Below are 14,739 nucleotides of genomic sequence, written 5' to 3' on the forward strand. Positions count from 1 at the left end.
CCTGTTTGATTACTTAGGTATTTGTGTGTTGAAAGCAGACTGAATTTTTGAACTGCTGGAAAGAAATGCTGTAGAATTTGACCTTTGTCTTTTTATTTTGATTATGCTGATTGCATGCCTGATGCAAAGCAGAAAGAGAGAGTTTTGTTTATTCTGTATTTGTGTTTGTGCACATATAGGAAGTGTCCTTGATGATGCAATTGTCCTGGACAAGGCTATTTTGTTACTGGAATCTTCTTAGATTGCTATTAAGGAAATAATTGAAAGCTGTCTTTGCTGCAGCAGCATAATGGAGTAATTTGATATAGCTATCCCTTTCATGTAATATTTATGTTTTGCTGCTTAAATCATTAACAAGTGTTTCTGCAATCTAGTGAAAATTAGTTTCTTTAGAAGGCAAGATGTAAACCAACAATTGGAAATATTTGGGGATCACTTTGTTTTTTTCTCAAAGGTTGTCTCAATTACAAAGCTTGGTGCAACAGAGATGGAAACGTTAGGGTAACCGAGTGCAAGTGCTTGTTTCCTCTTTGGAGAGGGCAACATTGCATAATGTCCCTGTAAGCCACTAATGTGAACTGCTGCTCAGTTCAAATATTTCTAGGCCCATGGTCCTTAGATGCTTGTGAGGAAGTGGGCATTCCAAATAGCACAGATGAAAGGAAAATACTGTGGTGATCTGTTTGATAATCTTGCAATTGGATGATGACATGCTTGGTATTGAGAGCAGCACACACAACGTTGTGCTTTTTGTTCTGTCTGAAATTCTGACTCGCAACATTGCAGAAGTAGCATGTCTGTAGGAACGTCTTGTTGCAGAGATGGAACTGGAAGCAAGGTCAGAGAAGACTGTTGCCAGATCTGTTAATGAAATTAAGTTCTGATATTGTGCTTTAGCCACTGGGCAGGCTTCCTCCTTCGAAGTTCTTTAGAGAAGAGAAAAGCCATTGTTCTTTGTGCGTTCATTTGAAAAGGAAATGGTCTCCAAATGAAAAAATGGTTCCTGAATTGAAAAGGAATTAAAATAAACCCAAGTCTTTTTCGTATAACAGCCTTCCCTGACAATTAATAAATGAAAATGCTTTGACCGTGACTATTGCATCTTAAAAAGTTGCTGATTTTTATAAAGAATTCCTTCTGCTTCTCTCCCAGCAGCACTGACAAACTGAGTGCTCAGTAATTGCATTTTACTGCAGCATTGCCCTCAAGATTGTTTTGGCTTTCCTTTTGCTATGTACTTGCACTTCCTCATGAGAGTGGAACATCCTGCCTGTTATGCAATACATAAATCTTGCTTTGATAGGCATTTCCAGGTTTCCAGATCTCATCTCCAAACGCATGATGATGTTTTTAAAACGGGTCTATGAAGGCACAAGCAAGTTAACCAGTAGTGTTACAGCTTTCTGTGAAAATGCATCAAAATAGTTTGTGTTTCTTCCTGGAACCAGGCTTGATAATAACTGCCCATTGCAAAGAATTTTGTACATGAGAGCAGTTCATTATATCCACTTGTTCAAAATGTTTTTTCCTTTCTTCTACAGTGGCTAGTTTCCAGGTATATAACCCCTTCCAAATCTGCTGAGAATTTGTGCCAGGGAGACTTTCTCTTCCCCAGGCAGATATGGAATGTTTGAGAAAACACGTTCATGATTACAGAAAGTGTTTTAATTCCCAGCTATACGTCATGATTTGTTTGCCCAGATAAATGGCTTGATTTAATAAGTGCATGAAACACATTCACAGGGAACTGGAATTAAAAAATAACCTTTTGAAAGCATTTGCCAATCTTGCCTCCTGAAGGAATTTTGCAAATAAATTTCTTTGCCCTGCCTCTTTATTTTAATGTTCTCTGGTTTTGAAGAACCTTTTCATAACTCACGATGGCCGGTTGCATACAATGAGGCTAATTGTTCTGCAGGAAGTTTGGGAGGATTTTATTTTCATTCTAGCAATAGCAATTATTCCAAGGAATGTCAGGCTAGCATTTTAAAACAGAATAAATACTTGAAATTGGATTTTTAGATGTTTGGTCACCTCTGTTTCTATAGCTGCATCAGCTGCGTGGTAATTAGTGTTTTGTATGCCGTACCCCACAGCTACTGATCTGTGGAATTAGAAGTACTCTAATGTGGTGTGACATGCACAAGTTAAGTACTGTGGAAGTTAACACTGTTCTTGTTTTATAAACTTAATACTGACGTTAATACTTCGGCTTTGGCCCTCCTGTGTGTTTTTGACCTCGGGGTTTCTTTTTAAAGAGAGCTTTTGTTAGAAGCTATTTGAATTATGTTTGTATTTTCCTAAGATTAAAAGGAGTACTCTTCTTAAGCGTTTTGCTTTGAAAATTGCATACTTTGCAGCTCAGCATAAAGATGGGGAACACAAGATGTTGTGGAAAGTGATTTCTAGAAGATACATAACAAACTTAATACGTGGCTAAAATAAAATCAGGCATCTTACTGGAAATTTTTATAAAGGCCTGTAGTGCCAAACACTTAAACCTGAACTTTTTTCCTGTTGTTTTTTGGTTGGCTTTGGGCTTTTTTTTTGGGTTGGTTTTTTTTTGTTTGTTTGTTTGTTTTTGTTCTTTTTTTAACTAATCCAGAAATGCTTCCTCCCAAAAAAAGAATTCTGATGTTATACATCACTTAACATTTTCAACTTTTCCCTTATTGTTCCCTGGTGAAGCTATAAAAGATGATCAGGACAGCATACAGCAACATCCTTTCAGGAGAACAACTGTTTATTCAAAGCTTTTAATTCACTGGATACTGGACTAGGAGCTGGAATACAGCTTTTGCAGAGTAATGGGAAGGAGAAGAAACTCACCCAGACACATAATCAAGTCCAAATTTGCTTCACAATTAAAAGATATATGTGGAACTTGTATTGACTACCTGCAGTATTACCTCTGCCTTCACACTTCACTTTGCTTGAGGCACAAGTCTTTTGAACTGTGGGAAATATGTACAAAGTTCCAGAAAGTTTCAGTCTTCCCATGCTACATAAACAGAGTAGCAAATGGTAATTGTGAGATTACTGATTTTCACAAGTAATCTTGTTTGACAAAGATTTAAATACCTACAATAAACCTCGGGTTTACAACCACATCTGCTCCCTGAATAGTGCTTAATCACTGTCAATAAATGGCTTAATGCAATGGCATATTTGTGTTATTATTGAAGCCTCAGAGAAATCATATTTTGTGAAATCAGGCAAGGCCTGAGATACCAAGAGCTCACAACCTGCCAGGCTTTACTTTTTTGTACAGTTTGTGTTTTTAGCTTTGGGAGGCCTATCATGGTAAGCACTTAGAAGAAACTCTCACATTGCAGAATCTTAATTGCTCAGGTGATGATAATGCTGTGGGTGCAAATTAAATAGATTGAATAGTTAGGTGTACATTTTTGTGCCGTGCAGGAGAATGTGGGTATGAGATTATGAAGTGCAAAGTATGATCTTCCTGTGCATGAAAAATTCATGCTTGATTTCTTTCGTGTAGGAGGATGTCCCAGTATGTGTCATCCATGCTTTCTGTCAAGTGACTTTCTTTTTGGAATGAAATATCTTTGGACGTTGAAAAATAAAAATTTCAGTAGGAATTAGAATTTAGCCATTTCCTATTTAGAAGTGATGCAGTTTTTTTGCAAGCCTTCTAAATAGAAAACTGTCTGGGTGCTAGTAGAGAAGCCACTGTGGTTGCAGAGGTGAAGTGGTTTGCTTACGCTGTATGAATCCACTGACAAACTTGTGACACAAAGTCCTGAGTTCTACCATCTCTGCTTTAACAATGTGATAGCATTATATGAGCACTGTACATACTTACAAATAACTTCCAGATGGTAAAGGAATCAGAATAATATTTTTTTCTGTATCTATAGTTCCAAACTGTTGTAGAATATTTATGCTGTTGTAGAATACTTGGTCTCAATGGCTCTCACCCAGATCTGCTAGTTGTTACCTCATATATGTTATTGTGAAAACAATACTGCCTACCCAAAATCATAGTTAATTAATGTTTCTTGAAATGTTGGCTGGCATTTTAAATATAGTAATATATTAAGACTGCAGGTTGATCTCTCTTTTTTTTTTTTGATGTTTTGTTAGGTTATTTTTGGTGGCTTTATGTTCAACCTGATGTCTTTCTGCTTTGCCAAGGATAAATGTGTGTGCTCTTTGAGCCTTCTGATAAAATGAGACTTCGGATGTCCTAAGCAGACTCGTATAAAGCCAATTTTTGTGCTCAACCTGGGTAAATAATACCAGGCTGTAGTTAGCTTCTTTCATTACTGAAGTGTACATACTCTGCTTTATTTTACAGTAGTCATTACCCCTATATATGTTCTTCATAAAGTACACAGTAGGCAATCTGACTCCACGGAAAGCACTGTAACTGTGAATTGGTTCATTAACAACACCACCATATTGTTATTAATTCTCTCAGCATGAAGTCTTTTGAAGACAACATGATTTTTTTTCCTAAGTGTGGTATGGTTTATGTTCTTTATAACTCATAACTAACGTGTATCTGAGAACAGCTTGTCTTTAGTGACCAGTTAATGATCAGTATCTCAACTGTTACAGCCTTTTTGATGTCATGGAATGAAATGTATAGTTACACATCTCTTCAGCAATGTGGGCACTACCACCAACCTGTCACCAGTCTTTATGTTAGGTGTGTAATACATATATATATATATTTCAGGTACATGCTTCTTATAAAACATGCTGCCATCTATGAAATTAAGATAATAGAATTTGTGCTACTGTCTTAAAGGCAATCTCAACGTAAAAGGCCTTTAAATTGTGTTAAAATTCTAAAGAACTGTCAATGGTGACTGTTTCTACTAGTGAGATCTTTTCAGGATCAGGGCAAGTACCTAACTTAATGGAGCTTTTTTATAGAAAGCACTGGGCAAACCTCTGAACCAGCTGAACATGGCACTTTGACTAGTCTTTATTTACGACATACATGACTGACACCTTCTCACTGCCTGGATGTATACCAAGATCTTGGATTTTTCTGCATATTCAGAGAGGTGGACTGCTGCATTAATTTTAGGAATATCCAAATTCAATGTAACAGTAATAGTGTTGTGTTTAACATGGTTTGCTGTCTTCTAGCTGCTAAACAGAGCCATGGAAGAGCAAACTGTTTCAAATAACCCAGGAATAAGATTGATCATCTTAAGAGCGTTAAGGCAGGGGCAATTCAAAACCCTGACTTGACAATGATCATTTGAGATATGCAAGAGATAATAAGATATCAGCATTTTGAGGGCTTTCTAGTTTGTGGCAACCTTCTCTGTTGTTATGACAAGTTACTGGAATCACTGGAGACTATGAGTAGGAATGTGGGTCATGTTTTAGGTAGTCTTCCTTTACTCTGCTCGGGTGTCTTCCTTTGTGTCTTTCAGATAGCTGAAATGTTAAGTGCCACAAATTCAACAAAGACTTGGAACTACTGCAGTTCTGCACTTTGTGAAATAAGACTTTTATAGCTGATCATGGGTTGCCTTTGAGGTTCATTCCACACAGAGAAACACAATACACGGTGGAAGGCAAAATGGAAGAAGGAGTAGCTATTGAGGGATGTCAGGGTTTCAGAAACTATGTGTTTTAGGCTATAGTGTCATATTATGAGGACTGCTGAAAATGTAGAAATTGTATTCTAGCATCCATTCCCAAATTACACAGCTGCTGGATCCTGATGGGTCCAGGATTGCAGATCCAAGGAATTTTGCTCAATACTGCTGAGGTATTTTAGTGCAACTAGAGTTTGAAATGGTTATGACCTAGTAATGGCCAAACCAAAACAATAGACTAAATCCTAGTAGAAAAGGCAGAAATCAGTAGGAAAGTTGTTCAAGTAAGCACACAATTTAAGATATTAAGTGTCTGTGACAGTTTCTTTAAGGTGTCTCAATTACCTTGGAATATAAATGACCAAGGAAATAAATACTGGAGAGACAGCAGTGGTGTGCTTTTTTATAGCAAATTTGATAGTGAGCTAGACTAATAGAGCAAATGGTTACAAACTCTGCTCTTTCTTAATGAGATTTGAAATGCTGCATAATCAGGCAGAAATCACCTGTTCTGTGCCAGTGATAAAGGACAAAAATCAGAAAATTTCATTGAAAAGTGCTTCTTTGTGGGAGTCAGAATGTAACTGATGGATTTGGAAATGGATCAGGACTCTAGGAGCTAGTGGATTCCTGCTCTTAAAATAGCATTAGGTGTTTAAAGTCCGGGATGATGGATCACTGATATAAAGAATGCTTCTTGCAACGCTGCAATCAATACTACTTTAGCAGTTCAGTGCTGGAAGCACAGGGCATTAGGACTTGATACACAACAGTCTCTGGGCAGTACTGTTTTTCACTTCACCACTGGTTTTACAAATGATCAAAGCTGCATCTGTGTGCTTTGGAGAAATTTCAGCTTCACAGCTAGAGTTAAGGACAAAAAATATATATTCACTGCTGTAACAACAATAGTTGTAGGGAGCAGTTAAGAGCAAATGTGTGTCTTGAATTGCTCACGTTTTGCTTGCTTATTTGAACAGGTGCTTTCCGTACTTGATCTCAGCTCTGAGGTGGATCTTTTAGATCAATGAAATAAAGTCTTTAGAACTGATAGTAACTGATGTTAGAGTTTTTCTTGGACATGGGAAAATTGAATTCAAGCTGGATTAACATAATTGTATACAATTCTATCCATTTCTAGATAGTGTTGCTAGAAATGTCCAAATGTGTAAATATGTGGATAAGATGGATGGGTGAATAACTCTGGGAAGTTTATATATAATTTCAATTATTCTGGATTTGCTGATTAAAATAATGTAATGCCAGGATATTTTACATTTTTTTATGCTACTATAGCATCAGATTTGTACAATGTGAGATTGTTTTAGTTGGTAGTCTCTGAATGACATGTGTTAAATGATGGCTTTGGTTAATATGAAGGAGAAATATTTGGTAAGTAATGCTTCAAATGGCTTGAGATAATGAAAATGAGGTACCTGAGACATCTTGCCTCCCCTTTGTTGAGTCCTTCTTCAATTCTAATAACTTGGAATACCAAGCATGTGAAGCCAAGGAACTAAATTGTCATCTAGTAAATCAGACTGCTTGCAACACTACTGCATGTACGGAATACTTCATAATTATGCAGAGTTTGAACTGACTGTGCAGAATTAGATTAAGCTATTGGAGTAGTAGTTTAGTTGAAGGAAAATATCTGTGGTTTTGAAATTCAGATTGTCTTAAATTAGGACTTATTTTATGAGTTTACCTTGCAGTTCTGTCTCCTTGGATATGATCTGTACTTCATAACCATGAAATTACATTTAACAAAGTTTAACTGTATAGCAAGGAATGAAACCAAAATCGTAGACTCACAGAATGGCTTAGGTTGGAAGGGATCCTTAGAGGTCATCTACTCAAACCTCCCTGCCATAGGCAGGGACAACTCACAACTAGATTTGGCTGCACAAGGCCTCATCTACCTCACCTGGTATAGCCCCAGGGAGGAGGCATCCCCAGCCTCCCTAGGCAACCTATTCCAGAGTCTCACCACCCTTCTACTGAATGACATCTTTCTAAGTTCCAGTCTAACCCTTCTCTCCCTGAACTTCAAACCATTCCCCCTTGTCCTGTCACTAGACACTCTTGTGAAAAGTCTCTCCAGCCTTCCTGTAGGATCCCTTCAGGTACTAGATGGAAGGCAGCTCTAAGGTCCCCAGCGTCTTCTCTAGGCTGAACAACTCCCTCAGCCTATCCTCATAGTAGAGCTGCTCCAGCCCTTTATGTCCCTGCTCTGAACTCACTCCAACATCTCTGTGTCCTTCTTACAAAATGTTGAAATGGGTTCTTAAGTGATTGGTTATGATAAATATAGATCATATTAATATTTAACAATATTCTGACTTGTAATGCTCCTATATCAGAGTGACTTTGTACATGTTTTTGCTTAATTCTGCTCTAGTAAAGTAGAACAAAAGTGAAGTGTTATGTTTCTGTGTGTTGCTTAAACTGGCTTTGTATTTGTTTGCAGGATCGCACAAGGACTTTTGACATGCATTCACTGGAGAACTCCCTAATTGACATAATGAGAGCTGAAAATGATTCACTGAAAGGTAAATTTAGAAAGAGAGTACTTCCTTCAGTATATGGTTGGGAAGATGTCCTTACCTCGAATAAGAAACTTGCATTTTGGCTAGGAAAAGTAAAGTCCAGTTGTGCACCTAATGCGTGTTGGTCAGCTTGGGCAGGCCTCCTTTCCTTCAGCTGTCTCTAGATGAAGCTGTTGTAACATATGAGCAATTGAATGTTTTGTCTTTATACAAAACAATGTGAAACACAAACATAAGCTGATCTTTTGTGTAAGTTGCCAGTGGTGTTTCAAATAGATACTATGTGTTCAGCCTGTAAAAATGATCAACTTCAAGAATCTCCAGCAGCTCAGTGAGACCCAACTTTACTCCATAGTGTTTTCCAGCTGGAGTCATAGTTCTTTATGTCTTGGGGGAGAATGAGGTTTAACTGTGTCATCTTGAGAAGAACACTGAGTATTTCATCACAGTATGCTTTTAGTTCTTTACCTCTCTTTTTGTTCCTGCCTTGAATTGCAGAATTCCTGGGAAAAGCAAAATTGACTTAAACTTACTTACAATTAGGATTGTTTTTTTGAGAATGGTAATTTTTCTTTGAAAAAAAACCCCAATTTACAAAGTATTTAAAGCATTGTCTGTGTTTGTCTTGGATTTGTTTCTCTCTTTTTTTTCTAAACCTGAATAGAAACTGTTTATGGTATACAATTCAAAACTCTGGTTTCTCATTATTGTTCTGTATGAGCAAACCATTTCAGTTTGATGGTTGTATAAGCAGTCAAACTCTTGCGCTTATTATCTAAGCATTCAGTTTTATTACCAGTCACAAGACCGCTAAAAAACACAAACCTGCATTTGTGGTTTCTGAAAGTAAATTTCTTTTGTTATCAAGACTTGTGGTGTTAATGAAATCTGACTTGTTTTAATAGTGATTCATGCTCAAAGGACCATCCTTTGATAAACTGGCAACAACTTGCATTTATTGCATTCAATGTGGTCTGAAACATTGCTTGTGTTGCATATCCACAGTACTGTGAAGCAATTCAGGGCAATGAGTAACACCAAGAAATACACTTTCCTATTCAAAAGACAAGGAGAACTTGCTGTACATAAAAGTAATGCCAAATTAATTAAACAAACCAAAATGCATTCCACCCTTGTATAGTGGGAGCCAGGAATTTATTAATAACAAGTAGTAATAGCTTTCATTAGTTTTATATGCTGTCTGGCAACATCCTATCCCCCCAGGAATCAAAACCAAGAATCATGTGCCCTTCCTTGAGTGCAGCACCTGAGATTTGCCCTGACACCTTCTATTCAACTATCAGGCAGAAACAACCAACATTTTAAGTGCTGAAATTTGGCAAGGTATCAAGCCAGGGTGACATGGCTGTCCATCAAATAAAATTTCCCTTTACATTTGAGTTCAGCAGAGTGAGGTTCTTATGTATGTACACTAAGCAACTAAATGAGGGTAGTTCTCTACAGTAGTATGACTTTTTAATGCTTTGAAAAGATATTTTGCAATTGAAATATATTTTTGCAATGCTTACTATGTAACGTTGTCAGCAAAGACTACATATAGTCCTGCTTGGGCTTGACTGTTAATCCCTTCTGCAGAGTCATCTATGGTTTGCATAAAGATTATGTGCATGTATTATATTGTTTGAAGCACAGTAGTATCAGTCAGGCATTGTTCTGGGAATTATTTATCAAGTTCTTTGTAAATTGTTCTCTTTCATGGTTAATAGGTAGAAAAAGATAAAGAAAAAAGCCTCAAAACAGAAATGAAAAATTTAAGTGATCTGATGTGAAATTCTGTGTTGTGAAATCTCATTTTTCTTCAGCAAAAACATTAAGTTTTCTTATAGCAAAATAGGCAATACACTGAATTTGGCTGCTGTTTATTTGGCACAGCACACAGTAACTTGGTTCCTGGGTTAGACTTTGGAATGGGTTTTTATTCAAGCCAGCATCTACTGCGTTGTGGTGATGCTGCAGTGTTCATCTGTAAGTAGGGTGGGGTTTGTAAGGAGAGGAAATACCTGTGTTGTGGTGATGCTGCAGTGATCATCTGTAAGTAGGGTGGGATTTGTAAGGAGAGGAAATACCTTTAGTTAAACCAACGGATACAGCTGGGAAAAAAATTGTAACTTGTTGGTACAAAACAAATTTCAAATCAAGTCTGAAGAAGGCCTTGTGATCACAAGTCTTTTGTAGTTTTAGCCATCTGCATCAGTGTATGATCGTGTCCTACACAGATTGCCTCTCTTCTGTTTTCATTTTTGTTGTCTTTCCATCTTTATTTAAACTGATAGAAAGGCGTCTTTAAAAATCTTACATCTAGAAATCTTAAAGTCTGACAGATTATGGTTGTCACTTCACATCTTGCTTGCCATTTCAGACATCTGCAGTTAAATAAGCAGATCCATAAGAAGTTTTTTTGTTTTACATTTTAAATGGGTTCATCAGTGCATAATCAGTTTTTACACTAAAGTTGCATACTCTCAAAAAGGAAAAGCTTCTGGCTTTGAGACTTTTAAAATAGCCTGGGCAAGACACTAAGCAAGCATACTGCAGAGAGCAATCTCAGAATGGCATGGAAATAATTTAGAGGATCTAATAGCTCTCACCACTATCTTGTGAGACCTTGAAGGGTTTTAATATTGACTCAACATGAGTTTAGTATGGAACACTAACACCACTTCAAGAGAAAGAGGTACTGTGTTAAGATACACCTTCAAAACAAAGAGTATGGAAATGATAACAGACACCAGTCACCATTTGGAACCCACTGTCTCTTGCAAATAATTTCTGTCTTTAAATGATATGTTCAGAGTAGCAGGTTTTGAGTCCTCTAATAAAATTGTAAGTAGGAATTTTTCAAAATTTAAGAAAATCCATTTACAGTGTATACTTCTCAAGTGAGGTGATTAGACTGTTCTAGCCTTGGATTTATTTAGGACAATAATAATTATGTTCTTGAGTTGTCTTGCTATATGAAATAGTGTTTCCTGCTCAAGGTTCAAAGTATCATTGATTTGGTACATTCAGTACTACCTTTTAACACTTTTGTTGTGCATTTTACTAGTCCTTCCCCTCCTTCTAAGGTATATTTTTATCCCTGCTCAAATCCTCTTCCTTTTCTGAGCAGCTGCCATTTCAATATGTTATTTTCATCCACACGAGTGAGTGTGCTGCTTGCTGCACAGCCAATGACAGCCTGCAGAAGCCTTTCCCCAGAGACTAATTGCATCTTCTTTGCAGTGTATCGGCCTTCGTGAGCTGAGCCTGGGATCCAGAGACTGATTTCTGAATCTGGGTCTTCCAGATGGCAATTTGAGCATTACTGTAATAGTAGATTGACTAAATATTTCCTTGTTAAGTGACACTGAAATGTCTTTAAATACTTTATAACCGCAGACTGTTTTATTACTGGAATATCCTGTGGTTCAGTTCAGAATATAAGGTTATTCCTTGGAAACTATGCAAGGTGAAATGGATTAAAGCAGCAGGCCAGTTATGTCTGCTTCTACAACTGCAAAACACTCCTGTAAAGTTTGGGTCTGAATATCTCAGTATCTACATGAGTGCTATAAGGATGAAACAGTCTCTAAAAGCCAAAGATGCACACAAGGAGGAAGGTTTTAGAAGTAGCGTAAGGTCAGATTGTGCATACAGACACCAAGAGACAGACAGATGCTCCAGATTTTAGAGTTGGAAAGACAGAGTGATGAGACCTGGCCCCATTCAGGATTTCTTTGAGCAAGCACATAGACCTAACTATTTTTAAAACAATCATCAGACTTTTATTATTGATCTGAAAAACTATTTCAGATGCAAAGAAAGCAAACCTTTTAAAGTATTCTTTGATGAAAGGGATCAAAGTAGCTTCAATGGCATTTTCTGAATATCAAGTAAGAAACTGAACTAGGTTTTTATTTTCTAGCTGCATGGATTATGCAACATGTCAATATGTATTGAGTAGAATGAGCCCTTTGGTTTCCTATATGACCCAGAGAATTAATGAGAATGGAGTGAGAATCAGTCACTATTTCAGCCAAGGTCTAAATAACAAAGGCTATGATTCTTTTTAGGGAAGTAGTCCTTTCTATATACACAGGACAAAATGTGAGCTATTCTAAAACAGAAAGAATAAATTCAGATTTTTTTTCCTTAAATTTTAAAACTGTTTTCATAGCAATGAGGAATGTTTGAGGTCAGTGGCTAAGACTGGCCTTTTTCCCCTACTGTTGATCTATGCAAGGAATTATTACTTAGCAAGTTCTGAAAATCAAAGGCTGCTGGCAAATGTGTACAGCTGTACTGATCTGTACTGATGCCACAGCTTCATGCCTCTACAGCTTCTTGTATGTGAATGAGCTTTCCCAGGGGAGCTGAGGTGGTCATACCACTTTATGTGCATTGTCTCCGAACAATCTTATCTAAGGATTGCTCATTTGCAACTTTTCAGTGTATCCAACTTAGAGTAAAATGCACGAGAACTGCTGCACCAGGCTGCAGACAAAACTGCTGCACCAGGCTGTAGATGTTTTTTTTGCAGACAAAAAGGGTTTCTCCTAATTTCTTTGGGAACTGTTGCTGAATTGCTGTGTTCAATGTTACCTCCTCAGAATCTTGAATTTTACCTGCTATGCACTAACCAGGAAAGGCTAATGGCATTTTCAGACTTGAGTGTGTATTAATTGTTTTATGATCTCAAAATATTGCTGAACTGGGCCCAGTAGCAATAAACTACAACTCATGCTGAAGGAGCTGTGATAGGAAAAACACACTTTAGTGTGGAATTTATTGGAAATCTGCAGCTCTCATTCTCTTTGTCAATTCACTACTTTCACTTGGGTTGCAGTAGGACCGTTGTAACTGCTACTACCAAGTAAAGGCATAGGCTTGTTTTCCAAATGCAGCTAATACTAAAAACGTTGGGGCAAGATTCAGTATTTTGAGTTCTTTGGTCTTTTGGTCAGCTGTTCTTTGGAGTTCCTGTCTTGACAATTGGAGTGTTTGTTTATTTTTCTCAGCCTTTCTAATATTTGGGGTCTACCAGAGCCTTTGTTTAGAAACAGCAAACAACCTACTAAGAAAAGGAAATCACCTGGGCAGCAGGAAGGAACAAAAATCTCCTGTTAATAAACACTGAGAGCAGACCACAGACTGAATTCTGACCTTACACAGAAGTAATCCCAGCCACGCACACATGTATGATTTTACATTTTCTGGCTGTTACAGAAATCACTATGGTTGGAAAAGGCCCTTAGGATAGCCAAGGCCAACCATTATGATCTAATAACTTTCCATCTCTCTTATTTAAATCGACATTTGGTTTTGTGGCTTGACCCAAATGCCTCTTTGTAAGAGATGCTCAACTCGGTGAGGCTTAGAAAGGCAAAACTTGGATTTGGAAGAAAAAAAATCACGCCTCAAACTTGCAAAAACTTTGAGGCTGTAAACACTGCTCCTGTGCAGTGCGAAACCAACATCAACCTCAGCGTACCCCTTCCCTAGTGAGGAGCTCCGGCCTGCGGGGCTCCCAGCCGCACCGCCCGGGCCGGGCCAGCAGCCTCCCCTGGCACTACCAAGTGCTGTGGGATGGAGGGGAGCGCCTATGACAGCGCATGGTGGGGGGGCTGGCGAGAAAGCCTTCTGAAATGGCAGCCCACCGAAACACAGCTGAAAACATGCCAGTTTCAAAACCAGCCCCATCTGTCCAGCCACTGCCTGGCTTCGAGCAGGCGCTCAGAAGAAGGTCTATAGAAATCCCCCTGCAATTCTTCCCTGCGTGGACCATACCGAGCGCTGCCGCCGTCCCTGCCGCGGCCGCTCAGCGCCTGCCGCTGCCCGCAGCGCCGGACCCGCGCAGCCAGCTCGGGATGTGAATGAGGATCTGCAGCCCAGGTACCTCCGCTCTCACTGGGACTGCGCTCTTCGGGCAGTGCTCAGCCGTAGGCGACCACACGCATTGCTGTGGGACTCGTAGCTGTGTTTTCGGGATGGAAGTTGACAAGACTTTTGTACTAGAGTTGGGAGGGCGGTGAGGAGAGCAGTGCAGAGGATCTCCTTCGGTAGCAGGTCGCAGTGACTCGAGAGCTTGCTTTGAGCTCTGATTGAGCGGCCACCGTTGGTGGTGTTTCCTGAAGGCATGCTGGAGCCTGCGTGCGCCTCTCGGGTTGTGTAATAGCGGCGTTAAACAACAATGGAGACTTTTAACATGGCTGTAGTCTTAAAGTCACAGGCAGGCCCTCTCTCAGCCCCTGCACAGCTCAGCCTTCTGCTTCCTTACCTCCAAACCCCACGGGCCCATCAGCAGTGCGAGTGCCCAGGATGGGGGCTGTTTGTGTAGCATGAGAAGGAACATGGCTGGATACGGAATACTCTCGGCAGTCCAAGTTTGCTATGTTATCAAACCATTGATTACCTTGTTTTGTGGCACTACCTGCTATAAGAAAGCAGGCCTAATTTAAACAAATATATAAGCTTTTTGTTTTAGCAGGCTAGCATTGGCAGCATTTAGGCAGGTGCAAATGAAAGAAGAATTTGCGTTTTGTTTGGAAAACGTGGACTGGAACACAGGCTGCCCTGAGGCATAGGGACGCTGTTATTCAGGTTAA

At 38.8% G+C, this 14,739-nt stretch overlaps 1 protein-coding gene across 2 annotated transcripts in view; it reads left to right on the forward strand.

Moving 5' to 3' along the window:
- CPEB4 (cytoplasmic polyadenylation element binding protein 4) overlaps window positions 1-14,739 on the forward strand; it is a 43,443-nt gene that overhangs the window by 3,163 nt on the left and 25,541 nt on the right. For both annotated transcript variants that reach the window (XM_064161842.1, XM_064161843.1), the window contains exon 2: window positions 8,056-8,137. In XM_064161842.1, the coding sequence (XP_064017912.1) occupies window positions 8,056-8,137 (82 nt within the window). The remainder of the gene's footprint in view (window positions 1-8,055; window positions 8,138-14,739) is intronic.

This window comes from Pogoniulus pusillus, chromosome 22 (genome assembly GCF_015220805.1).
Source record: "Pogoniulus pusillus isolate bPogPus1 chromosome 22, bPogPus1.pri, whole genome shotgun sequence".
NCBI classification, from domain to species: domain Eukaryota; kingdom Metazoa; phylum Chordata; class Aves; order Piciformes; family Lybiidae; genus Pogoniulus; species Pogoniulus pusillus.